General features: G+C 44.1%; 1 protein-coding gene across 1 annotated transcript; it reads left to right on the top strand.

Moving 5' to 3' along the window:
• Positions 1-1,053: 1,053 nt before the first annotated feature.
• On the top strand, positions 1,054-25,023 carry LOC132892957 (cytosolic sulfotransferase 2-like). Its single transcript, XM_060931550.1, has 8 exons — positions 1,054-1,100; positions 1,469-1,604; positions 1,686-1,814; positions 18,577-18,677; positions 22,915-23,041; positions 23,300-23,397; positions 23,987-24,161; positions 24,238-25,023. The coding sequence occupies exons 2-8, from the start codon at positions 1,469-1,471 to the stop codon at positions 24,348-24,350; spliced, it is 879 nt and encodes a 292-aa protein (XP_060787533.1). The 5' UTR covers positions 1,054-1,100; the 3' UTR covers positions 24,351-25,023.
• Positions 25,024-27,511: the final 2,488 nt, after the last annotated feature.

Genomic DNA, 27,511 nt, shown 5'->3' with positions numbered 1-27,511 from the left:
AGTCATTTGTGATCAGAAAGTCCCAGCAAAAGTGAAAGGTAAGATGTATAAGACAGTAGTGAGACCAGCTATAATGTATGGATTGGAGACCATACCCTTAATGAAGAGACAGGAGGCAAAGTTGGAGGTGGCGGAGTTGAGGATGTTAAGGTTTGCGATGGGAGGTTGGACAGGATAAGGAACGAGCACATCAGAGGGACAGTACATGTGGAGAGCTTGGGAATTAAGCTAAGAAAGATGAGACTGAGATGGTATGGGCACATCCTGAGAAGAGATGCAGAGCATATTGGAAGGAGAATGTTGAGGATGGAGCTGCCAGGCACACGAAAACGAGGAAGGCCAAAGAGGAGATACATGAATGTGGTGAGAGAGGACATGAAAGTGGCAGGTGTGGTAGAGAAGGATGTGGAAGACAGGGAGCAATGGAGACGAAAGATCCGCTGTGGCGACCCCTAATCGGGAGTAGCCAAAAGAAGAAGAAATAGTGCTGACAACTCTCTTCCAAGGAATGTAGTTAATGCATGCTCAAAAAGTTGTCAAAAAATATTTGAAAAACTTTTCAAATGTTTAATTGCATATTATCATTTATGTGTTTGTTTGTTGGTTTGTTTGATCGACTAAGGACTGATCTTATTTTGATTCAGAGAAAAGAATGCAGGATTATAGTGTTAGGTGTGAAAAGCCTGTGTTGTTTTGATTTGAAATTATGTAAAGATAACATTCATTAAAGCTGTTTTATTCCTCAATGTGCTTTCATAAATGTGCTTTCATTTCATGCAGTGTCCATCCAATGTCCCCTTTCCCTTTCTTCACTGATTAAATTACCTACAACAGTACATATGATAATCAAAAAGTTCTTATGTATGTTACAAATCAAAATAAAAAAAATACTACATGTATGATTAACTCTGTCTTCTGCATCGATTATACCGTACCAAGCCTCATAGGAGTTTGAAGAGAAGTAATGAAATACAATGACCCAGTGACATACTGTAAGTGGTGACAGTAGAAGGAGAAAGGGGTGGAGACAAAGTAAACAAAGGTCCGAAGACGGAAAGGCTGTTGGAAAAGGCTGTCGTGTAACACAACACTTTTCAAGAGTGAGTTATAACTTTAAATATTTGATTATTTTGTATAGCTGAGCACGTAAAAGTATATATGCATTGTTTATATTGTTTAATTCTATCATTTCAAGGTCATTTATTAGGTCATCACATACATTTAAAGAGTGATTCATACTATTTATGTACTTGATAACACGTTGAGTCATATACACAAACCTGCCTGTTGATATTTGGATTTATTAGTCATTCTGTTCTGCTAAAATACTACTGCAGTTTGGCTGCAAATATTAAAAAATGTTAATCTTCTGCTTTGGATTCTACACAAATACAACAGTCAGTAAATGTGTGATCAAGTACAAGCTTTCAACAAATATTTATGTTCCAGCAATTTCTGTCTCTCCCAGATGGATCTGTCGCGTCCAAAGCTTATTGACTTCCATGGTGTGTCCATGACACATGCTTTCACGGATAACTGGGACAAAGTCCAGAACTTTAAAGCTAAACCAGATGACATTGTTGTTGCAACTTACCCCAAAGCTGGTAACTTGTATATATGGTTCAGTTGTTCATTGCTAAGTTTTAGTTTTTCAACCTGACTTGATAAGCGCTTCTCCTTTTCAGGCACCACATGGATGTGCTACATTCTTGACCTACTGTATTTTCATCAGACATGTCCTGAGCGTGAAAAATTTGTCTCGATCTGTGACAGAGTGCCATTTTTAGAGTTTATCTACCCACCCTATTGTACAGGTCAGAATGTCTCCACCAAGACATCTTAACAATTTTACTAGAGTCATTACATGTATGTCAAAACATTAAAGTGCTAGTCTAATGAAAATTTAATTATAAAATCCTGGGTATTCTGTGTGTGATATGCTCAAATAGGTTATAAAGATAACTGATAAATTTTTAAAAAATTGGTTCAAAAAATAACTTTTTTGCGTCTGAATACTGTTCCAAATATCACTAAAAGCTTGTCCACCATTATTAGATCGCAGCAATTTACAGGTCAGTGGCGCTGCATGTGTGACATCACATGCACCACTGCTTTCTTTTGTGTCCACACAGGCTCTATACTATTCTCTGCAATGGCATGCGTTCTTGATACTGATTCTTTTGAAAAAGATGACAAAAGCTCTTTAAATTCGTCCTCAATATTTGGTTGGTTGTCTGAGGACGATTTTGAACCTATAGCCATGAAGAAAGAGGCGGACAAATATGCAAGCCAAGTCGCTCATGAAGAAGTGGAGCAACAACTGCTCGAGCCGTTTTCTGGAACCCAGGAAGTTAATACATTGTACAAATCATAGTTTGCTTATTCATTTTTTACTGATTTGGTGTTCAACTTTCACAGTTATGATAAAGCAGTGTCTCTCTGTAACTGTCATCTTTGTAACCTCACTTGGTAGGCATGAGGCTAAATAATGGCAGTAATAGGTACTTTCACTTTTACTGGAGCCGGCGGCACGTTGTGCCATATGCACTGAAGAAGAAGAAGAAACCTTTATTTGTCACATGCACACTTCAAGCACAGTGAAATTCATCCTCTGCATTTAACCCATCTGAAGCAGTGAACACATGCACACACACACCCAGAGCAGTGGGCAGCCCAGAGCGCCCCGGGGAGCAGTCAGGGGTTTGGTACCTTGCTCAAGGGCACCTCAGCCCAAGGCCGCCCCACGTCAACCTACGGTAACTGCATGTCTTTGGATTGTGGGGGAAACCGGAGCACCCGGAGGAAACCCACGCAGACATGGGGAGAACATGCAAAGTCCACACAGAAAGGCCCTCGCTGGCCGCTGGGTTCGAACCCGAACCTTCTTGCTGTGAGGTGACCGTGCTAACCACTACACCACCATGCCACCCACACATTTCCTTTGCTTCACTTCTTTCATACGTTGTGCCATATGCATTGTGCACAGTGAGCATGCAGCAGCCAGAGATTTGTTAGGGTTCACCTCCAAAACTAAGTTGCTCATAAAATTACAGCCTTTTCTGGTTCTAACAGTACCAATTAAGACCATGTAGACCCTTTCTATTTTGTGCTACAAAGTTAAGTGTGGTGATGGTGGTGGTGGGGGGGGTCAATGCGCAATTACCGTTAGTTAGTTAGTTAGTTAGTTAGTTAGTTAGTTAGTTAGTTAGTTAGTTTGTTTGTTTGTTTGTTTGTTTGTTTGAATTTTTTCAAAATTCCAAAACCTATGAACTTCTTGTGGGTGGTAAAAGAGAGCAAGTGGACTTGCTTGAAGATTCTTGAAGACATTTCACCTCTCATCCAAAAGACTTCTTCAGTTCTGTCTGACTAATAGGGAGTATCAGGTATTTATCCTCTCATGGATGAAAAGCAATCCTAAGGTGTCACTGAGTCACCCTGTTGGTGTGGGTCACTGGGGGCTGGGTGTGAACAGCCTAGAGAGTCGCTGGGGTGATCAATGGTTGTTGGTTCTCTCTGTCCTCCTGTGAGTCACTGAAAACAGCTGGGTTTTGGTGTGCATTCAGTTGTCTGGGAAGTGTGCCAAGGACTGCATTGTAGGTAGCTGATAAATGGTGTCTTAGGTGGAATGGCCACCTTTGTTCAGTGATGGCCATTCCAGTTTGACAAAAATGCTCTCCAGATGCTCTCCAGAACAAGACTGAACTGATGTTTGAAGAGTTGACAGTACTTCTTCCCAGTGAAGTTTTGGAACGAGTCTCTGAGTTCGCTGAGAAGGCACAGATTTCACAACATACCAAAGGCAAGGAACGACAGATGCGCAAATTTCAAGCATTGCTGTCTAAAACCAACTCCTCCAGCAAGACAGAAATGTTGACTTGGAGGAAGAAATCTGACCAGGCTACACAACTGGACATAGAAGAGAAATGGGAGAAGAACTTGTCCGACAGGGTACTCACCCAACCAGAGAAAGATGTTTGATCCAAGGGACTTAAATTTGCAGTTTCACCAGAGTGGATACCAGTGGTAGACCTCATCACAGCCACAGAGTCAGCCATAAGAAACAACAGTCTGACCAACACAGATGCAGAACAACTTAGACTGAAGATATCAGCTGCTCTGTCCAGTGCGAAAGCACCCCCTTCCAACCTCACCAGCCAAGAAAGGAGGGCTCTTACATTGCTTCAAAGAGACTGGAACATCATCATCCTTCCTGCTGACAAAGGGAGATGCACAGTGGTGCTAAACACAGTGGACTACCACTCAAAGATGGCCAGTCTCCTCAGCGACATAACCACCTATGAAACCTTGAGGTAGGACCCCACCAGTTGTTACAAAAAGAAAGTTGTTAGCTGCCTGCAACAACTAGAAAAGGACCAAGCCATCAACCGATCTCTGTACTACAGATTGTACCCTGGGGAATCCATTCCTCTCATATACAGACTCCCCAAGATTCACAAGGAAGGAGCTCCACTCAGACTTATCATCAGCAGTATAAACTCTGTCGCCTATAACATTGCCAAACACCTAGCCACTATCCTGGCTCCTCTTGTTGGTAACACGCCGCATCACGTCAGAAACTCCCAAGATTTTGCTACTAAAGTTGCAGACCTCAAACTAGACTCAGATGAAACCATGGTTTCCTATGATGTCACTTCTCTATTCACCTGCATTCCCACCACAGAAGCAGTCGAATCTGTTAGAAAATGACTCCTTCAAGACAGCACCTTACTGGATAGAATGAACCTCACCACAAATCAAATCAAAACCCATGACGTGGAAGCCTTCTCTAAGCACATCAATGCAGTGGATATCAACATCAATTTCACTCGGGAGGATGTCAGTGGGAATAATCTAGGCTTCTTGGATTGTGATGTACACATTAGACAAGACAGAAGCCTTAGCATCAAGGTCTACTGGAAACCCACACACACAGACCAGTACCTACTCTTCAACTCACACCACCCACTGGAACACAAATTGGGGGTCATTAGGACCTTGCAACACAGGGCTCAGAACATTCCTACAACGGTAGAGGGAAAAGAGAAGGAGCAAAATCACATCAAGAAAGCACTTCAGAACTGTGGGTATCCCAACTGGGCTTTCTTCAAGAGCAGAAAAAAGAACATAACAGACAAGGAGGATAACAGGAACAAATGCAAGAACATTGTCATTCCCTATATTTCTGCTCTATCTGAGAAACTCAGGAGGATCTTCTACAAACACAACATTCTGGTACATTTCAGACTCAGTAACACCCTGAAGCAGAAACTGGTCCACCCTAAGGACAGAATAGCCAGACACAAACAGGACAACATAGTGTATGCAATTTAGTGCAGTGAGGAATGCATGGACTCGTATATTCGGGAAACAAAACAACCGCTTCACAGGCGCTTGGTTCAACACAGGAGAGCCAGTTCCTCAGGCCAGGACTCTGCTGTCTATCTTCATCTTAACAACAAAGGACACTCATTTCAGGATTGCAACATGTGCATTTTAGCCAGAGAGGATCGTTGGTATGAGCAAGGAGTTAAAGAAGCCATTTTTGTCAACCTGGAATGGCCATCACTGAACAGAGGTGGTGGTCTAAGACACCATTTATCAGCCACCTACAATGCAGTCCTTGGCACACTTCCCAGACAACTGAAGGCACACCAAAACCCAGCTGTTTTCAGTGACTCACAGGAGGACAGAGAGAACCAACAACCATTGATCACCCCAACAACTCTCCTGGCCGTTCACACCCAGCCCCCAGTGATTCACACCAACAGGGTGACTCAACAACACCTTAGGAGTCAGACAGAACTGAAGAAGCCTTTCGGATGAGAGGTGAAACTTCTTCAAGAATCTTCAAGCAAGTCCAGTTGCTCTCTTTTACCACCCACAGTTTACTATGAACTGGATGACTGAGAATCTTCACAGACTATGATCTTCTTGCAGTGTCCCTTTACAGAGAGTTGATTTTAAGGTGAATTGAACCTGTTTGAAATTTTAAGGTAAAGTCTCTACAATAATCATGGAATTGGCGCAAAGGAAAAGGCCATTGCAAGATTAATTTATAATTTATAAATTTCCCTGTGTATTTCTGAATCTTGTCGTTGCCTTTTTGTCCACTGAAACATCACACATCACATCACATTATCTCTAGCCGCTTTATCCTTCTACAGGGTCGCAGGCAAGCTGGAGCCTATCCCAGCTGACTACGGGCGAAAGGCGGGGTACACCCTGGACAAGTCGCCAGGTCATCACAGGGCTGACACATAGACACAGACAACCATTCACACTCACATTCACACCTACGGTCAATTTAGAGTCACCAGTTAACCTAACCTGCATGTCTTTGGACTGTGGGGGAAACCGGAGCACCCGGAGGAAACCCACGCGGACACGGGGAGAACATGCAAACTCCGCACAGAAAGGCCCTCGCCGGCCCCGGGGCTCGAACCCAGGACCTTCTTGCTGTGAGGCGACAGCGCTAACCACTACACCACCGTGCCGCCCCCCACTGAAACATGTGCAACGTTATATTGCATCTAAAAACATGATTTCAAAATCAAATGAATGGACACGCTGTCCTGTTACAGTGGTGCTTGAAAGTTTGTGAACCCTTTAGAATGTTCTATATTTCTGCATAAATATGACCAAAAACATTGTCAGATTTTCACACAAGTCCTAAAAGTAGATAAAGAGAATCCAGTTAAACAAATGAGATAAAAATATTATACTTGGTCATTTAGTAATTAGGCAAGGCAAGGCAAGGCAAGTTTATTTATATAGCACATTTCATACACAATGGCAGTTCAATGTGCTTTACAGAAGTAAAAACAAAAACAGTAAACAATAGAGAAATAAAATTACATAAAATAATTTTATCTTTATTCTAAAATAATTAATTAAAAGAATTAAAAGAATTAAAAGAAAATAATAAGAATTAAACAATAGTAGAAATAAAATATTAAAATGCCAAAAAGAAAAAGGAGAAAAAGAAAGAGAAAGGGAAAAAAAACTAGCAGAATAAAATAGAATAAAGTTAGAGTAAATTTAAAACATGCAGAGAAAGTAAAGATTATAAAAAATGTCTCGTCTCGTCTTCTTCCGCTTATCCGGGACCGGGTCGCGGAGGCAGCAGTCTAAGCATGGAAGCCCAAACTTCCCTTTCCCCAGACACCTCGGCCAGCTCCTCGGGAAGAACACCGAGGCGTTCCCAGGCCAGCCGAGAGACATAGTCCCTCCAGCGTGTCCTGGGTCTTCCCTGGGGCCTCCTCCCGGGGGGACATGCCTGGAACACCTCCCCAGGGAGGCGTCCAGGAGGCATCCGAAAAAGATGCCCGAGCCACCTCAGCTGGTTCCTCTCGATGTGGAGGAGCAGCGGCTCTACTCCGAGCTCCTCCCGAGTGACTGTGCTTCTCACCCTATCTCTAAGGGAGCGCCCAGCCACCCTGCGAAGGAAACTCATTTCAGCCGCTTGTATCCGCGATCTTGTTCTTTCTGTCATTACCCAAAGCTCATGACCATAGGTGAGAGTCGGAACGTAGATCGACCGGTAAATTGAGAGCTTCGCCTTTTGGCTCAGCTCCTTCTTCACCACGACGGACCGGTAAAGCGACCGCATCACTGCGGAGGCTGCACCGATCCGCCTGTCGATCTCACGCTCCATCCTTCCCTCACTCGTGAACAAGATCCCGAGATACTTAAACTCCTCCACTTGAGGCAGGACTTCTCCACCAACCTGGAGAGGGCAAGCCACCCTTTTCCGGTCGAGAACCATGGCCTCGGACTTGGAGGTGCTGATTCTCATCCCAGCTGCTTCACACTCGACTGCAAACCGCCCCAGTGCATGCTGAAGGTCCTGGTTTGAAGAAGCCAACAGGACAACATCATCCGCAAAAAGCAGAGATGAAATCCTGTGGTTCCCAAACAGGATTCCTTCCGGCCCCTGGCTGCGCCTAGAAATTCTGTCCATAAAAATTATGAACAGAACCGGTGACAAAGGGCAGCCCTGCCGGAGTCCAACATGCACTGGGAACAGGTCTGACTTACTGCCGGCAATGCGAACCAGACTCCTGCTCCGTTCGTACAGGGACCGGACAGCCCTTAGCAAAGAGCCCCGAACCCCATACTCCCGAAGCACCCCCCACAGAATACCACGGGGGACACGGTCGAATGCCTTCTCCAGATCCACAAAGCACATGTGGACTGGTTGGGCAAACTCCCATGAACCCTCGAGCACCCTATGAAGGGTATAGAGCTGGTCCAGTGTTCCGCGACCAGGACGAAAACCGCATTGTTCCTCCTGGATCCGAGGTTCGACTATTGGTCGAATTCTCCTCTCCAGTACCCTGGAGTAAACTTTCCCTGGGAGGCTGAGAAGTGTGATTCCCCTATAATTGGAGCACACTCTCCGGTCCCCTTTCTTAAAAAGAGGGACCACCACCCCAGTCTGCCACTCCAGAGGCACTGTCCCCGACTGCCACGCGATGTTGCAGAGGCATGTCAACCAAGACAGCCCCACAACATCCAGAGACTTGAGATACTCAGGGCGGATCTCATCCACCCCCGGTGCCTTGCCACCGAGGAGCTTGCAAACCACCTCAGTGACTTCGGCTTGGGTAATGGACGAGTCCACCTCTGAGTCATCAGCCTCAGTCTCCTCAGTGGAAGACATGACGGTGGGATTGAGGAGATCCTCAAAGTATTCCTTCCACCGCCCGACAATGTCCCCAGTCGAGGTCAACAGCTCCCCACCCGCACTGTAAACAGTGTTGGCAGAGTACTGCTTCCCCCTCCTGAGGCGCCGGACGGTTTGCCAGAATTTCTTCGAGGCCGACCGATAGTCCTTCTCCATGGCCTCCCCGAACTCCTCCCAGTTCCGAGTTTTTGCCTCCGCAACTGCCCGAGCTGCAGCACGCCTGGCCTGCCGATACCCGTCGGCTGCCTCAGGAGTCCCGGAGGTCAACATGGCCCGATAGGACTCCTTCTTCAGCTTGACGGCATCCCTTACTTCCGGTGTCCACCACCGGGTTCGGGGATTGCCGCCACGACAGGCACCGGAGACCTTGCGGCCACAGCTCCGAACAGCTGCGTCCACAATGGAGGTAGAGAACACAGTCCACTCAGACTCAATGTCCCCCGCCTCCCTCGGAAGCTGGGAAAAGCTCTCCCGGAGGTGGGAGTTAAAGACCTCCCCAACAGAGTGCTCGGCCAGACGTTCCCAGCAGACCCTCACCATACGTTTAGGCCTGCCAGGTCTGTCCAGCTTCCTCCTCCGCCAGCGGATCCAACTCACCACCAGGTGGTGATCAGTTGACAGCTCAGCCCCTCTCTTCACCCGAGTGTCCAAGACATAGGGCCGGAGATCAGATGAAACGACTACAAAGTCGATCATCGACCTCCGACCTAAGGTGTCCTGGTGCCACGTGCACTTATGGACACCCCTATGCTCGAACATGGTGTTCGTTATGGACAAACCGTGACTAGCACAGAAGTCCAATAACAAAACACCACTCGGGTTCAGATCGGGGAGGCCGTTCCTCCCAACCACGCCCCTCCAGGTGTCACTGTTGTCGCCCACATGAGCATTGAAGTCCCCCAGTAGCACAATGGAGTCCCCAGTCTGAGCACCCCTCAGTACCTCTCCCAGGGACTCCAAGAAGGCCGGATACTCTATACTGCTATTTGGCCCGTAGGCACAAACAACAGCAAGAGCCCTCTCCCCAATCCGAAGGCGCAGAGAGGCGACCCTCTCGTTCACTGGGGTAAACTCCAACACATGGCGGCTGAGCTGGGGAGCTATAAGCAAGCCCACACCAGCCCGCCGCCGCTCACCACGGGCGACTCCAGAGAAGTGGAAAGTCCAGCCCCTCTCGAGGAGCTGGGTTCCAGAGCCCAAGCTATGCGTGGAGGTGAGCCCGACTATCTCTAGCCGGTACCTCTCAACCTCCCGCACAAGCTCAGGCTCCTTCCCCCCCAGCGAAGTGACATTCCATGTCCCAACAGCCAGCCGCTGTGTCCGGGGATCAGGTCGTCGAGGCCCCTGCCTTCGACTGCCACCCAATCCACATTGCACCAAACCCCTACTGCTACCTCTGTGGGTGGTGAACCCACAGGAGGTCGGGCCCACGTCACCTCTTCGGGCTGAGCCCGGCCGGGCCCCATGGGCAAAGGCCCAGCCACCAAGCGCTCGCATACGAGCCCCAACCCCGGGCCTGGCTCCAGGGTGGGGCCCCGGCTGCGTCCTACCGGGCGACGTCACGGTCCTAGATTTTTTCTCCATAGGGGGTTTTTGGTGAACTGCTCTTGGTCTGGCCTGTCACCTAGGACCTGTCTGCCTTGGGAAACCCTACCAGGGGCATAATGCCCCCGACAACATAGCTCCTAGGATCATTCAAGCACACAAACCCCTCCACCACAATAAGGTGGCAGTTCTAGGAGGGGTATAAAAAAAAAAAAAAAAAAAAAAAAAAAGTAAAATATTAATTATTTAACAGAAAGCATCTGAAAACAGCTTGGTCTTTAACCTAGATTTGAAGCTGCCAACAGCAGGAGCATTTTTAATGTCCTCTGGCAGTTGGTTCCATAGCTGTACTGCATAGTAGCTAAAAGCTGCTTCACCACACTTTGTTTTAACAACAGGTTTTAATAGTAAATTTTTCTGTTGCGATCTGGTAGATCTGATTGGGTTAGGCCGCTGCAACATATCAGAGAGGTAATTGGGCCCTGTACCATTTAGAGATTTGTACACCAGCAGCAATGCTTTAAAGTCAATTCTGTAGCTTACTGGAAGCCAGTGAAGGGACCTTAGAATTGGAGTAATGTGCTCTGTTCTTTTTGTTCGTGTGAGAACCCTAGCCGCTTGCATTTTGAACCAGCTGAAGTCGTTTGATGGTCTTTTTTGGCAGGCCTGTGAAAAGGCCATTGCAGTAATCAACCCTACTAGAGATGAAGGCATGTATTAGTTTTTCCAGATCATGTTTTGACATAAGTCCTCTTAGTGTGGAAATGTTTTTTAGGTGATAAAATGCCGTTTTAGTGATTGCTTTCATGTGACTGTCAAAGTTTAGCTCGCTGTCAATGAAAACACCAAGATTTTTAACCATTTCTTTAGTTTTAATCCCTTTTGTGTCAAGAATAGTGGTAATCCTGAGTCTTTCATCTTTTTTTCCAAATAGAATTACTTCTGTTTTATCTGTGTTCAGCTGAAGAAAATTTTGTGACATCCACCTATTGATTTGATCAATACACTGGTAGAGACATTCAAGGGGGGCATAATCATTTGGTGATAGAGCAAAATAAATTTGGGTATCATCTGCATAGCAGTGATACAAAATTGAATTTTTATTGATAATTAAGGAAAATTATCCAATATTACATATCTGTGAGTGGTAAAAGTATGTGAACCTCTAGGATTAGCAGTTAATTTGAAGGTGAGATTAGAGTCAGGTGTTTTCAATCAATGGGATTAGATTAGATTAGATTAGATTAGATTAGATTAGATTAGATTAGATTAGATTAGATTAGATTAGATAGAACTTTATTGATCCCTTTGGGCGGGTTCCCTCAGGGAAATTAAAATTCCAGTAGCATCATTACAGGATAAACAGAGAATAGAAATAGAGAAAAAATTTCTAGATAAATTAAATTAAATTAAATTAGGTATTTGCATATACAAATATGAAAAAGAATAAGAATAAGATATGGGGAAGGGGGGGAAGGGCCAACGGAAGAGGTATTGCACATTATATTGCACATTGTCCAGTTTTGTTTATTGTCAGGCTATGCTACTGCTCCTTCCCATCCTCTGTCCTCCTGTTACCCCTCCTCCCCCCCAGAGAGGAGTTGTACAGTCTGATGGCGTGAGAGACAAAGGAGTTTTTAAGTCTGTTAGTCCTGCACTTGGGAAGGAGCATTCTGACAGGCTCCTCTGGTTGCTGATGACGGTATGCAGAGGGTGACTGGGATTGTTCATGATGTTCAGTATTTGTCCATAGTCTTCTTCTCTGCCACCATCACCAGAGAGCCCAGCTTCATGCCGACCACAGAGCCAGCCCGCCTGATCTGTTTGTCCAGCCTGGATGTGTCCTTCTTGGATGTGCTGCCCCCCGCCAGAACACCACGGTGTAAAACAGGACACTGGTGAGCACGGAATGATAGAACATCCACAGTAGTTTCCTGCAGATGTTAAAGGACCGCAACCTCCTCAGGAAGTACAGCCTGCTCTGTCCCTTCCTGTACAGGTGGTTGGTGTTGTAAGTCCAGTCCAGGTTGCTGTCCAGCCACAGCCCAAGGTACTTGTAGGAATCCACAGCCTCCACCTCGACTCCCTCGATCAGAATTGGTCATGACCTTGTTCTGGACCTCCCAAAGTCAATGGCCAGCTCCTTGGTCTTCGAGGTGTTGAGCTGCAGATGGTTCCTGCTGCACCAAGCAGCAAAGTACCTCACCAGGCTCCTATAATCCTCCTCTCTGTCATCCCTGATACACCCCACGATGGCTGTGTCATCAGCGAACTTCTGAATGTGACACAGCTCTAAGTTGTAGCAGAAGTCCATGGTGTACAGGGTGAAGAGAAGAGGGGCCAGCACCGTGCCTTGGGGTGCTCCAGTGCTGCTAATCACAGTATCAGACGTGATGTCCTTCAGCCTGACATACTGCGGCCTGTCGGTGAGGTAGCTGGAGATCCAGGTGACCAGGCAGGGGTCCACTCGCATCCTGTTCAGTTTGTCCTGAAGCATAAGGGGCTGGATGGTGTTGAAGGCACTGAAGAAGTCCAAGAAGAGGATCCTCACTGTGCCATTTCCCTTATCCAGATGCAAGTGGGCTCGGTGTAGCAGGTAGAGGATGGCGTCTTCCACACCAACACCTGCCCGGTACGCAAACTGCAGACAGTCCTGGGGATGTTGCACCTGGGGTCTGAGGAGACTGAGGAAGAGCCACTCCAACATCTTCATCAGATGCGAAGTGAGTGCCACTGGTCGGAAGTCATTCAGCTCACTGGGCCAGTTCTTCTTGGGAACTGGAACAATGCATGATGTCTTCCAGAGGGTGGGCACTCTCCCCAGATGCAAGCTGAGGTTGAAAATGCATTGGAGTGGTTCACCCAGTTCAGCAGTGCAGGTCTTCAGTAGTCGGGGACACACCTTGTCCAGGCCTGCTGCTTTCCTGGGTGAAGCTTCCTCAGTTGACCTCTGACCTGGTCTGCAGTAATACATGGAGGAGTCTGTGTTGAGGTGGGGGAGGAGGGGGCTGCTGCAATGACTGGAGGGAGGTATGTTGAGGGAAGAAGGAGAGATGGCTGCAGTGAGGGGGAGGGTGGGGGGACGTGGGCTGGTTGAACCGGTTGAAGAAGTCATTCAACTCGTTCGCCCTCTCCACTGTCCCCTCAACGACTCTAGTTTTTGTGTTGTAGCCTGTGATGGTTTTCACACCTTCCCAGACCTCCCTCATGCTGTTCTCCTTCAGCTTCTGCTCCACCTTTCTCCTGTAGCCGTCCTTAGCTTCTCTCATGCAGCGTTTCACCTCCTGCTGTGCTGCTTTCATCGCCTCCCTGTCCCTGTTCCTGAAGGCGGCCTTCTTCCTCTTGAGGACAGCTTTGACTTCCTGTGTTACCCATGATTTGTTATTAGGGTAACACCGTACAGTCTTAGCGGGGGAAACCACATCTGCACAGAAGTTGAGGTAATCTGTCAGACAGTGTGTCAGCCCCTCTATGTCCTCACAGTGTGGGCTAAGCAGCACATCCCAGTCTGTGGTGTCATAGCAGTCTCTGAGGGCATCTTCCATTTCAGGGGACCACCTCCTGATGGAGCTAGTTGTTGCAGGCTGCCTTTGAACCAGGGGGATGTACTTCGGCTGTAGACGAACCAGGTTGTGGTCAGACTTCCCTAGTAGGGGGAGGGGTGTGACTCTGTATGTATCCCTCACATTAGCATACAGCAAGTCAATTGTCCTGTTGTTCCTAGTTGGACAGTCCACAGCCTGGTAAAAAGCAGCCAAAGTAGAGTCCAAAGTAGCATGATTAAAGTTCCCAGAAATTATCATAAATGCCTCAGGGTGCTGTGTCTGCAGCCTTGCTGTGACAGAGTGAATCCTCTCACATGCAGCGGCTGTGTCAGCCCTCGGAGGGATGTAAACACAGATGTGATCACGTGACTGAACTCCCTCAGCAGGCTAACGGCTAGCAGCTCCAAGTCCGGGCAACATAAGACTGTCTTTACGGAGATATGTCCCGGGTTACACCAGCGGTTGTTCACATAAATGATATGTCCCCCACCTTTGCCTTTCCCACATGCTTTAGTGTCTCTGTCGGCTCTTACAGCAGTGAATCCCCGCAGGTCCAAGTTAGCATCCGGTACAAGGTGTGTTAGCCATGTCTCTGTAAAAATAAATAAGCTGCTCTCCTGGTACATCCGCTGGTTTTTCAATGCGGATAGCTCGTCGACTTTATTCGGCAGCGAGTTCACATTCCCCATGATAACGGAGGGAATGGATGGTTTGTAGTACCGCCGGTTGTCCACTAGCCTAGCCTTTAGCTTAGCCCCAGCTTTGCAGCCCCTGGGTTTCCTCCTCAGCTCCACCGGGATGGGGTGTCATATCCCGGCTCATCCCATTGTTTTCAGGGCCAGCAGCTTCTCTCTCAAATAAGAGAAAAAAACTGGTTCCTGGTTGCATGTTAAAGTTAAAAATATCCATGGGATATGAAGAAAAACACACCATGTCTTCGTAAGAAGAGCAGAAAGTAAAAAGGTGGGAAAAAAGAGGTTAAAAGAGCTAAAAACTATAGAGCTACTGGAGAGGCAGCCGTCTCACACAGCACCAAGTTTAATCAGGTTGACAATCAGGTGTGATTGGGCACCCTGTTTTATTTAAAGAACAGGGATCTATCAAAGTCTGATCTTCACAACACATGTTTGTGGAAGTGTATCATGATACAAACAAAGGAGATTTCTGAGGACCTCAGAAAAAGCGTTGTTGATGCTCATCAGGCTGGAAAAGGTTACAAAACCATCTCTAAAGAGTTTGGACTCCACCAATCCACAGTCAGACAGATTGTGTACAAATGGAGGAAATTCAAGACCATTGTTACCCTCCCCAGGAGTGGTCGACCAACAAAGATCACTCCAAGAGCAAGGCATGTAATAGTTGGCGAGGCCACAAAGGACCCCAGGGTAACTTCTAAGCAACTGAAGGCCTCTCTTACAGTGGTTAATGTTAACATTCATGAGTCCACCATCAGGAGAACACTGAACAACAATGGTGTGCATGGCAGGGTTGCAAGGAGAAAGCCACTGCTCTCCAAAAAGAACATTGCTGTTAATCTGCAGTTTGTTAAAATTCATGTGCACAAGCCAGAAAGCTATTGGAAAAATGTTTTGTGGACGGATGAGACTGAAATAGAACTTTTTGGTTTAAATGAGAAGCATTATATTTGGAGAAAGGAAAACACTGCATTCCAGCATAAGTACCTTATCCCATCTGTGAAACCTGGTGGTGGTAGTATCATGGTTTGGGCCTGGGCCAGGACAGCTTGCTTCATTGTTCATTGATTGAACAATGAATTCTGAATTATACCAGTGAATTCTAAAGGAAAAGGTCAGGACATCTGTCCATGAACTGAATCTCAAGAGAAGGTGGGTCATGCAGCAAAACAATGGCCCTAAGCACACAAGTCGTTCTACCAAAGAATGGTTAAAGAAGAATAAAGTAAATGTTTTGGAATGGCCAAGTCAAAGTCCTGACCTTAATCCAATCAAAATGTTGTGGAAGGACCTGAAGCGAGCAGTTCATGTGAGGAAACCCACCAACATCCCAGAGATGAAGCTGTCCTGTACTGAGGAATGGGCTAAAATTCCTCCAAGCCGGTGTGCAGGACTGATCAACAGTTACCGGAAACGTTTAGTTGCAGTTATTGCTGCCCAAGGGGGTCACACCAGATACTGAAAGCAAAGGTTCACATGCTTTTGCCGCTCACGGATATGTAATATTGGATCATTTTCCTCAATAAATAAATGATCAAGTACAATATTTTTGTCTCACTTGTTTAACTGGGTTCTCTTTATCTACTTTTAGGACTTGTGTGAAAATCTGATGATGTTTTAGGTCATATTTATGCAGAAATATAGAAAATTCTAAAGGGTTCACAAACTTTCAAGCACCACTGTATCTCTGTCAACTAACTCACTGGGTTTTTTCTGTATTTATAGGCTCTGAAAGAGATTTTCTCACAACATGAGCGAAATGTCCGCTGCTCAAGTTATACTGTATCTTCAGGTACTAGTAACACATCCATCTTCCATCAAATATTGCCTGTAAACAAAATAAACTGTCTAAGCAACCACTCGCTCCTTCTTTCAGTATTTCATCTGAGTGTGCTATAGTCAAAACAGCCGACGCATCTGTGTCTACTGCAGTACAAATAGCAGCGCCTCCTTCTTCAAATACTGCATCATTGGCACAAACAGAAACAGCCTTTCCACCCTCTCATTAAATCTACAGCATCGGAATTTTAGTAAAAAATAAATAAGGGTAATTGCATGCTGACCCCCATGGTGTGACTTTTTTTTGGGGGGGGGCTCCCGGTGCGCACACCTCCATTCAAAAAAAATAGTTTTAGTACATGGCTACTTGGAATTGTGACTTCATTATATTGCAGATACCAAGATACCCGCCGTTTTTTAATTAATAAGATTTAAAAAATAAACAAAATAAATCATTATGTGGGACTGAGTCAGAGTTTATGGTATAAATTTATATTTAATAGGAGGTCTGAGCTTAGGGGGTTTTTTGCTTGTGACCCGAAAGCAAGCTGGGCAAGTCCTGTTGGATTTGAACAGGGCGTGGGAACTTCATGCATCCACATAATAACATACTGTATTCCCGGATTGCACTGCAGACTACATGTAAAGGGTGTGCACCATCCTTTTTTGTTACTGTTAGAACCGGAAAACTTTGTAGTTTTATGAGCAACTTAGTTCTGGAGGTGAACCCTAACAAATTCCTGGCTGTTGCGCGCTTGCTGCGTACAATGCATATGGCACAACGCGCCACCTCACGGTGGTGTAGTGGTTAGCGCTGTCGCCTCACAGCAAGAAGGTCCTGGGTTCGAGCCCCGGGGCCGGCGAGGGCCTTTCTGTGTGGAGTTTGCATGTTCTCCCCGTGTCCGCGTGGGTTTCCTCCGGGTGCTCCGGTTTCCCCCACAGTCCAAAGACATGCAGGTTAGGTTAACTGGTGACTCTAAATTGACCGTAGGTGTGAATGTGAGTGTGAATGGTTGTCTGTGTCTATGTGTCAGCCCTGTGATGACCTGGCGACTTGTCCAGGGTGTACCCCGCCTTTCGCCCGTAGTCAGCTGGGATAGGCTCCAGCTTGCCTGCGACCCTGTAGAAGGATAAAGCGGCTAGAGATAATGAGATGAGATGAGACAACGCGCCACCTGTTCCTGCCGGCTGCAGTGAAAGTATGTAATTACTGCCATTATTTAGCCTTGCATAAAACTTCAGAACTGCTATGAATGAAAAGGATAAAAGACTAAGGGCAACTAATAAATTCAAGCAACAGGCTAAACACTTGAAGTTACCTCTCTTTGTCAGTACAAATCGAACCCATTCATTCCGTAAGAGTGCTGCCCTTACGGAATGAATTTTTCCCTCTTAAAACACATCAATGTGCCAATAATTAAAATTGTTTAATGCACAGTAGATATAAAGTCTACACACCCTTGTTAAAAATGCAGGGTTTATTTGAAATTATATATATATATAAGGTGGTTCATGCAGCAAGACAACAACAACCCTAAGCACACAAGTCGTTCTACCAAAGAGTGGTTAAAGAAGAATAAAGTTAATGTTTTGGAATGGGCAAGTCAAAGTCCTGACCTTAATCCAATTGAAATGTTGTGGAAGGACCTGAAGCAAGCAGTTCATGTGAGGAAACCCACCAACATCCCAGAGTTGAAGCTGTTCTGTACGGAGGAATGGGCTAAAATTCCTCCAAGCCGGTGTGCAGGACTGATCAACAGTTTCCAGAAAAATTTAGTTGCAGTTACTGCTGCACAAGGGGGTCACACCAGATACTGAAATATATATAAGATGACACCAAGATAAATCATGTCAGCTATTTTTTAAACATTTACGTAATGTGATATAGCAATCAACAAAATTCAAGTGAAAAACAAAAAAAGGAGAAAAAAGAAAAAATACAATAACCGGGTTGCACAACAAATTATCAGCTTCCAAGTGGCACAGGTTTTTGCCCCATCTTCCAGGTATTGCAAGTCCAAACACTGACAATGCCACACCTATCTGTGGCATTGCCCACTTAGAATCAGATCACCCAGGACATGTTAATTCCAGGTGTGAATAAGCCCCAAGAGAGGAAAATTGGCCATGCTCTCAGGGCAAGAGGTGTGGCATATTCTCTTCCACAGTGACAGTAGCCAATCATGGGCATCTGGGAGCTCATGCATGTAGAAGGGGATCAAAATCTTAAAAAAAAAAAAAAATTTACTAGCTTTTTTTTTTGTGTGTGTGTGTGTGTGTGTGAGAGAGAAATACTGTTTTATATTGACTGTTTTAATTCCCACAGGAACAGACATGGCAGATACACTGCCTACCTCTCCTCGTATCATCAAAACTCATCTGCCTGTTCAGTTTCTACCCAAGGCCTTCTGGGAGCAGAACTGCAGGGTACTCATTAACAGAATTATGAAGTGTTCTTAGTCATACATGGGTGGATAAAGTAACGGAAATATGTAACAATATATTAATAACAAGGACTTAATAAGAAATAGAGCTACCCTTTGTCTCCAAAACAGCTTTAAGCCTTCTTGGAATGCTGGCATACAAGTCCTGGATTGAGGAGGGTTACTGAACCATGCTTTGAAATGAAAAAATTCCCATTCTTTGAGGCATTAGTGAGGTGTACACTAATGCCTCAAAGAGTATAGTTTACAGTCTGTGCTCCTAAACGTTCCATAAAGATTCAATAATGTATTAATTTGGTGATTGGAAGGTTCTTGACTTTATCCCGGTGATCATCAAACAATACTAATATTCCCATATTACTGAAAAGACTAACTGCAACATCGGGTGCATCTAGTCCTCGTCCAGTAAAATTACCTCATATATGGTACATTGGCTCTTGTACAGCCCTGCAAAGCAACCAGTAGACCTAATAAATTACACAAGATGCCTGCCCATAGCATTAAGGATCCCTAACCATTTGTGACAACTAGCAGCAGACATGTGGCTACAAGGCATTCTTTAGCATCGTCCAAATATAAACCATTCTAGATAATATGGTGAAAGTTAACTCGTTAGATAAAAGCTTTCCAAACAGAAGCTCCATCATGAATTGACCTAACAATGTGCAGATTTGGCGGCATGGTGGTGTAGTGGTTAGTGCTGTCGCCTCACAGCAAGAAGGTCCGGGTTCAAGCCCCGTGGCCGGCGAGGGCCTTTCTGTGCGGAGTTTGCATGTTCTCCCCGTGTCCGCGTGGGTTTCCTCCGGGTGCTCCGGTTTCCCCCACAATCCAAAAGACATGCAGGTTAGGTTAACTGGTGACTCTAAATTGACCGTAGGTGTGAGTGTGAATGGTTGTCTGTGTCTATGTGTCAGCCCTGTGATGACCTGGCGACTTGTCCAGGGTGTACCCCGCCTTTCGCCCGTAGTCAGCTGGGATAGGCTCCAGCTTGCCTGCGACCCTGTAGAACAGGATAAAGCAGCTAGAGATAATGAGATGAGATGAGATGAGATGAGATGAGCTCCATCATGAATTGACCTAACAATGTGCAGATTTGGCGGCACGGTGGTGTAGTGGTTAGCGCTGTCGCCTCACAGCAAGAAGGTCCAGGTTCGAGCCCCGGGGCCGGCGAGGGCCTTTCTGTGTGGAGTTTGCATGTTCTCCCCGTGTCCGTGTGGGTTTCCTCCGGGTGCTCTGGTTTCCCCCACAGTCCAAAGACATGCAGGTTAGGTTAACTGGTGACTCTAAATTGACCGTAGGTGTGAGTGTGAATGGTTGTCTGTGTCTATGTGTCAGCCCTGTGATGACCTGGCAACTTGTCCAGGGTGTACCCCGCCTTTCGTCCGTAGTCAGCTGGGATAGGCTCCAGCTTGCCTGCGACCCTGTAGAACAGGATAAAGTGGCTAGAGATAATGAGATGAGATGAGATGAGATGTGCAGATTTTGTTAAGACTTGGTCATAAAGGTGCTAATTTAATTTCATGGTCATCTTTATGGCTATAATTTTGTGCTTCTTTTACCAACAAATCCTGTAAGAATGTTTATCTATTACTGTGTGCTTCAACTTGTCACCACTGTTCCTCTAAGCCAGGAATGTCTAAACTTTTTTTTTAAAGGGGGCCAGATTAGACTGATTCTTTTTACATTACATTGTGCAGCTGTTTTGCAGTTGCTGGTTATAGCGTTCTAACTTGATACTGGACCAAATTCCATCAGGTTTGTTCCCAGTAAAAATCTGGACCCCAAAAGGTGGGAAAATAGGACCCAGGTTTAAAAATCCCAAAGTTTCCCTTTAATGTACCTTGAAAACATGCTACAAAATAAAACCGCATTGATTGTGACATGTACATTTATTGCATTTCAAAGACGCCCTTAAGAAGAGAAAGGAAGTAAATTATCTGTAGTCGATTATCACACAGGGGCTGTTTCCTGGCTCCAATACACAAGAATGGCCATCAAATTCAAATGTTCCATCCATATTGTTATCATCAGCTAAATATTCAGGCATTACTTTGGAAATACACTTCTTCATGAATTCTGCATGACTTCTCCTTTTATAAATATCAGGAAAACAGCCCATGTGCAATAGTCAAATACATGCACTGAATGGGGTGCTGCGTCAGAGAACATGTGTAGTTATATTTAAAGTTGTGGAATGTTAATTAAAAAGAAACTCTCCTAACAGACAGCTTGACCATAATAATGATATGTTTTTCAACACGTTTTTTAAACTCATCTTTAAAATGAGTTACTATAGAAATGATAATGTATGCATAATATAATAAACCTACTCACTAATCAGAAGTTTATGACCTACAGTTAACTTAGAATGAATTATAATTGATGTATACATATTTACATTATGTATATTTAACAAGTATTCGCCAAAGGCGAAGTGAATATCAGTGAATAATAATCAAGATGAAGTCGAGGTTATTATTTAAATAATATTGGCTGGCTTTGAGTGGTCTATCAGATATATTCCATTCAGCTAGCATGATATTAAATGAGTTGAAGATGAGTTCAATATCATGGTAGCTGAATGGAATATATCTGATAGACCACAAAAAAGCCATTATTATTATTATTATTATTATTATTTTACACTCTCTTCATATCATCATTCTCAAAGGTCAGTGCTAGCTTACCCATGACTCAGTGCTGTTAGTGTGGCAGTGCAGTCACCTTCCAGCCGGTGTAGCATTCATCAGTCGTGTTAGCAAAGGCCAGTGCTAACTTACCCGCAATTTGGTGCTGTTAGCATGGCAGTGTAGTCACCTTCCAGCCGGTGTAGTGTTCAGCAGTGCAGCAGTGTAGTCACCTTCCAGCTGGTGTAGTGTTCAGCAGTAGTTTGGCCAACGCTAGCGCAGTCAAGCCAGTGCTATTGAGAGCAAGCAGCACAGGCTAACAACCAAGAAACCTAAAATTTCTGTCTCCAGACTCTTCTTCCACGCATGCTCGCCCCAGTATTTTTGACTCATACTAAAGTATTCACTTTCTTATGTAATTTACTTCATTGCTTTTAAAATCAACAAGGACAGCTACACACAATGGAGCTACTGGTAGCCAAAATTCTCTCAAAATCTTCCATTTTTAATGATGCAAACCTGGCGGCCATGTTTGTTTGCAAATTGTCACAGTCACTCACTAGCGCAGAAGTTTTACATCCCCGACATGTCTCTTTTCCAGTTTTTCTATGTCCGTTATTATGTTTTGCTCTTGTAAATATGCGTGAAGTATGTCTAATAAATTTTTGGTAGCTTTTGGGTGTTCAACGTGTCTTTAGTTTCAGTTTTCAGTTTCTTTATTTAGTGCTTAATTATAGCATAGCTAATCCTAGCAGTAGCACTGGATTAGCCTCATCTTTTCCCTTTCCCAGCAGACAAAGAAATGGTTCTGCACATGCGCAGCAGAAAAGTTTGGCCATTGGATATTCACATGAGCTCCGACATGTAACGCCATGTTGTCTTGACAACGTGCAATATTGTAACAATATTGCATGGTCATTCTCCATTGGGAGAGGAACATAATATACGTAGGATAAGCGATATGATAACAATATTGTATGTTATCAAACCAAATGAATGAAACCCGCGAGAAGGGAATAGAATACATGTTTTTATTCCATCGAAAAAGTGTCCTGTATGTATAATAAATCACTGATATTCACTGAACCTGAGGCAGATAATTGTTTTAGTATAAATACACAGGTAATTATTGAAAAAAACTACAAATTTCCTTTTAAAAAATAATTTATTTCAATCTTCAAAAGCGGCATGCAAATGTAATAAAGGTGCTCGCAGACTTGTGTCACTTATCTATGCCGACTCATAAAATACTTTGTTTTGAAATTGATAAAATAAATCACATTTCCACTTTACCTTTCAATAGTTTTAGACCAAACTTTGTAGAATCTTTAGTGCTTTTAGGAACAGCATTTTCTTTCATAATTTGTCATTCTTCCTCACTTACGCTGATTAAGCGATTGCCTGCCATTTTGCCGAGTCGCTTGAGGCAATTATCGAGAAATAGTCCAAATTTCTCAACCAATCAGCACACGCAATTTTCTATAACCACCTGTGTATTTATACTAAAACCAGCTATCTGCATATACATACTATAGTGATTTTTTCCCTGTATGTATTTTTTCAAGTGACACAAAGTATGTTATTTGTGTCTAGATCATTTATGTCGCTCGCAATGCTAAGGACAATGTTGTTTCCTATTTCCACTTTGACCACATGGTGAAGCTTCAACCTGAGCCAGGAGACTGGAACAGTTTCTTACAAAGATTCAAAGGTGGAAAGAGTGAGTGAATAAGTGAATGTGACATGTTTGTGGTTTGGTTTGGTTTTTTTTTTTCCAAAGAATAGTAACAAGTTAACTTTCTAAATTTAGTTTACACAGTTTGGGCATTTTATAGTTACATGCAAACAGAACTTTGTGCATCATTTAATAAAGTTTTGAAAAGTGCTGCAGTGAGCAAAAAAGTATTGACTCCTGTGTATAGTCAATAAAAACCTGTTCCATCAGATTGTCCTAATATTTTCTATACTGTACGGACAGTGGTGTTCGGCTCCTGGTACGACCATGTGTGTGGATGGTGGGAAAAGAAACAGACGTACTCCAAAATCCACTATGTCTTCTATGAGGATCTGGTGGAGGTGAGGCCCTGAATGCAGAGTTTAGTACACAAGAGGAAACCAGACACTTGATTTGCAGCAGTGCCAAAGAAACAATGTGGATGACGCAGGAATCTATTTTATAGACAAGTGTAGGAATCCAAATAGAGGTATGTAGATACAATACCCAGGCAAGCATCTGTCAAAACCAAATGCACAACTGTAAATTAGAACTAAGGAGAAAAGAGCAACAAGAAATGAACATCAACAGGAGTAATGCAAAGGAGAAAGATATGCAAGAAAAACAGCAACCAGGTATCGGAAGAAGGCAAAAGGAATCACACCCAGGACTGGGAAAGTTTACTAAGAAGCTTACTTCTACATATGCTGTGATGGTGTCAAAGCTATAATTTCCTGGACACTTCAGTGCCCCTTTTCTCAGATTCTAATTGCCTTTCATTAAAAGAAAAATAGTGTGAAGTCATAAAGGCAGGTTACAAATAAAAAATGTGATTTATTCATCAATAAAACAATGTTTAAATTTTATATCCTTAATTAATGTTATGTTTAATATATTAATATATGTTCTTGGCAATAATTATGATCAGGTTTTACTTTACTGGTCCTTCAGGACACTGGACGTGAGATCAAAAACCTTTGCTCCTTTCTTGGTCTATCCACATCAGAAGAAGAGAGGAAGAAGATTGTAAGATGTGTTCAATTTGATGTCATGAAAGCGAATCCTTTGACTAACCTCACTGATGATCCATCGCTAGACTTCACTGTCTCTCAATTCCTGCGTAAAGGTAGGTTTACAAAAAAAAGTCGTGTAAAGTGATTTGTGTTTGTGCTTTTGCCGACATTATCTCAACACATTTTCAGGTAAAGTTGGCGACTGGAAGAATCACTTCACTGTGGCTCAGAATGAGCAGTTCGATGAACACTACAAACAGAAGATGAAGAACACAACTTTACAGTTCCGTGCAGTGATTTAGGGCGGTTTCTGGAGGAAATCCCAGAGAGAAAAATCTTGTTGAAACAACAGTGATTAGTTAATCGGCAACGGTATTAAATCAACATTAATCCACAATTTTTACTTTTTAATCATCGCTCTCCATGTAGTCAACAAATCAATCAGATACCTGTATGTTAATATAAACAGGCTACACTTGTGTAAAACATTATATTCACACCAATCAGCCATAACATTATGACCCACTGACAGGTGAAGTGAATAATATTGATTATCTCATTACAATGGCACCTGTCAAGGGGTGGGATATATTAGGCAGCAAGAGAACGGTCAGTTTTTGAAGTTGATGTGTTAGAAGGAGGGAAAATGGGCAAGAGTAAAGATCTGAGTGACTTTGACAAAGGCCAAATTGTGATGGCTAGATGACCGGGTCTGAGCATCTCCAAAATGGCACATCTTGTGGGGTGTTCCCGGTATGCAGTGGTTTGTACCTACCAAAAGTGATCCAAGGAAGGGCAATTGGTGAACCAGCAACAGGTCATGGGTGTCGAAGGCTCACTGATTCACAACTGGTTTTCATTCATTATTACAAAGCAAGACCTGGATCCATTAAGGTATTGCGAACAACACTATGCAAAATTTTTTAAAAATTATATAATAAAGTGGGCGGCACGGTGGTGTAGTGGTTAGCGCTGTCGCCTCACAGCAAGAAGGTCCGGATTCGAGCCCCGTGGCCGGCGAGGGCCTTTCTGTGCGGAGTTTGCATGTTCTCCCCGTGTCCGCGTGGGTTTCCTCCGGGTGCTCCGGTTTCCCCCACAGTCCAAAGACATGCAGGTTAGGTTAACTGGTGACTCTAAATTGACCGTAGGTGTGAGTGTGAATGGTTGTCTGTGTCTATGTGTCAGCCCTGTGATGACCTGGCGACTTGTCCAGGGTGTACCCCGCCTTTTGCCCGTAGTCAGCTGGGATAGGCTCCAGCTTGCCTGTGACCCTGTAGAACAGGATAAAGCGGCTAGAGATAATGAGATGAGATGAGATGAGATATAATAAAGTGGAATTTAAAAAGCTCACTTTTTATCAGCACTCTTTTTCTAATTCGGGCAATCATGATTTTTAATAGCATGCTTTTCACTCATCCATTACCCCCACTATTTCCAAATTAGAAATTAAAGCAGAATTTAAAAACTGACTTTAACTAAATATATATATATATATACACACACACTGGTAATGTGGCAATGTAAAACTTAAAGACAATAACATCCACTATGACTACCACATTAGGGTTTTATTCACTACAAGTGTAGAAATTACTTAAAGTGCCTAACATTAAATAATCCAGTGCACAATGTGTTTAGAATGTGTGTCTAAGAATTACCTGTATTGTTTACGTGTTTCATTTCATCCGCTGTCACCAATGGCTACAATACATTATAGTAAATTTCCCCCTTAACCTATATGTAATTGTAAAACCAAGACGTGTTTAATGCATGTGACTCATGGTTGTTTGATTTTTTTATTCAAATATAACGGCATGACTTAGAGGTTGTTTGTAAATCGAACATGTCAGTTACTGTCATGATCTGTGTTACAACGATCACTTAAATGGAAGTTAAATGGATAGTGGTTGAGTCTGAAGAGAGACAGTAAGAGTGAGATAGAGAGAGTAAGATTGTTATCGAGTGAGACAGTTAAAGAGAGTCTGAAGAGAGAAAGAGATACTAAGAGACAGTAAGACAGTTATAGATATTGAGACAGTTGGTTGGGGCTCCTTTACCATGAATTGCTGCATCAGTGCAGTGTGGCATGGAGGCGATCAGCCTGTGGCACTGCTGAGGTGTTGTTGAAGCCCAGACTGCTTTGATAGCAGCCTTCAGCTTGTCTGTATTTCTGGGTCGAGTGTTTCTCATCTTCCTCTTTAACAATACCCCAGAGATTCTCTAAAGGGTTCAGGTCAGTCGAGTTGGCTGGCCGATCAAGCACAGTAATACTCGTATCATTGTCAGCAAACCATTTGGTAGTAGTTTTGGCACTGTGGGCAGGTGCTAGGTCCTGCTGGAAAAGGAAATTGGCATCTCCATAAAGCTTGTCAGCAGATAGAAGCATGAAGTGCTCTAAAATTTCCTGGTAGATGGTTGCATTGATTTTGGACTTGATAAAACAAAGTGGACCAACACCAGGAGATGACATGGCACCCCAAATCATCACAGACTGCGGGAAGTGCTACATTCGTGGATATGTTTTCATGAATGTTTATCCATCTCTGTTACACACAAAATAACAGCTTTTCATATAACTTGCACTCAACAGAATCAGAGTCATGTTATTTATTCCTATTAGCGTGATGATGTAGTTTTTTAAAGTTATGTCATAAGGTGACATTGTCAATGTCAATACTTATTAGCAGACTTTACTGTACTGGTGCTTCAGGACACTGGATATAAGATAGGCTAGGTTAGGTTTGATGTCATGAAGGTAAAGCCTATGACTAATCTCGCAGATGATCCATCACTAGACTTCAGTGTCTCTCAATTCCTATGTAAATGTAAGTTTACAAATAGACACATTAATTGATTCATTCATTTCAATTATGCCTCGTCTTTTTGTGACTCTATCTAAACACATTTTTGATAATGTCAGGGACTGTGTGTGGATCACTTCAGTTTGTTCCAGAATGTTCCAAATCAACACTCATCTCATCATCTCTAGCCGCTTTATCCTGTTCTACAGGGTCGCAGGCAAGCTGGAGCCTATCCCAGCTGACTACGGGCGAAAGGCAGGGTACACCCTGGACAAGTCACCAGGTCATCACAGGGCTGACACATAGACACAGACAACCATTCACACTCACATTCACACCTACGGTCAATTTAGAGTCGCCAGTTAACCTAACCTGCATGTCTTTGGACTGTGGGGGAAACCGGAGCACCCGGAGGAAACCCACGCGGACACGGGGAGAACATGCAAACTCCACACAGAAAGGCCCTTGCCGGCCACGGGGCTCGAACCCAGACCTTCTTGCTGTGAGGCGACAGCTCTAACCACTACACCACCGTGCTGCCGTGATCAACGCTACAAGAACAAAATTTGAAATAAATAAATAAATGAAAAGAAAATTTTACAGAGAGGTGGTTTGTGAAGAAAAACAAGTAAAGGAAAAGTCAGCAGGTGAGTAAGCTTGTG

This window comes from Neoarius graeffei, chromosome 10 (genome assembly GCF_027579695.1).
Source record: "Neoarius graeffei isolate fNeoGra1 chromosome 10, fNeoGra1.pri, whole genome shotgun sequence".
Classification (NCBI taxonomy): Eukaryota; Metazoa; Chordata; class Actinopteri; order Siluriformes; family Ariidae; genus Neoarius; species Neoarius graeffei.
The sequence above is the reverse complement of the archived record's forward strand: the minus strand, read 5'-3'. Positions and strand labels throughout refer to the sequence as shown.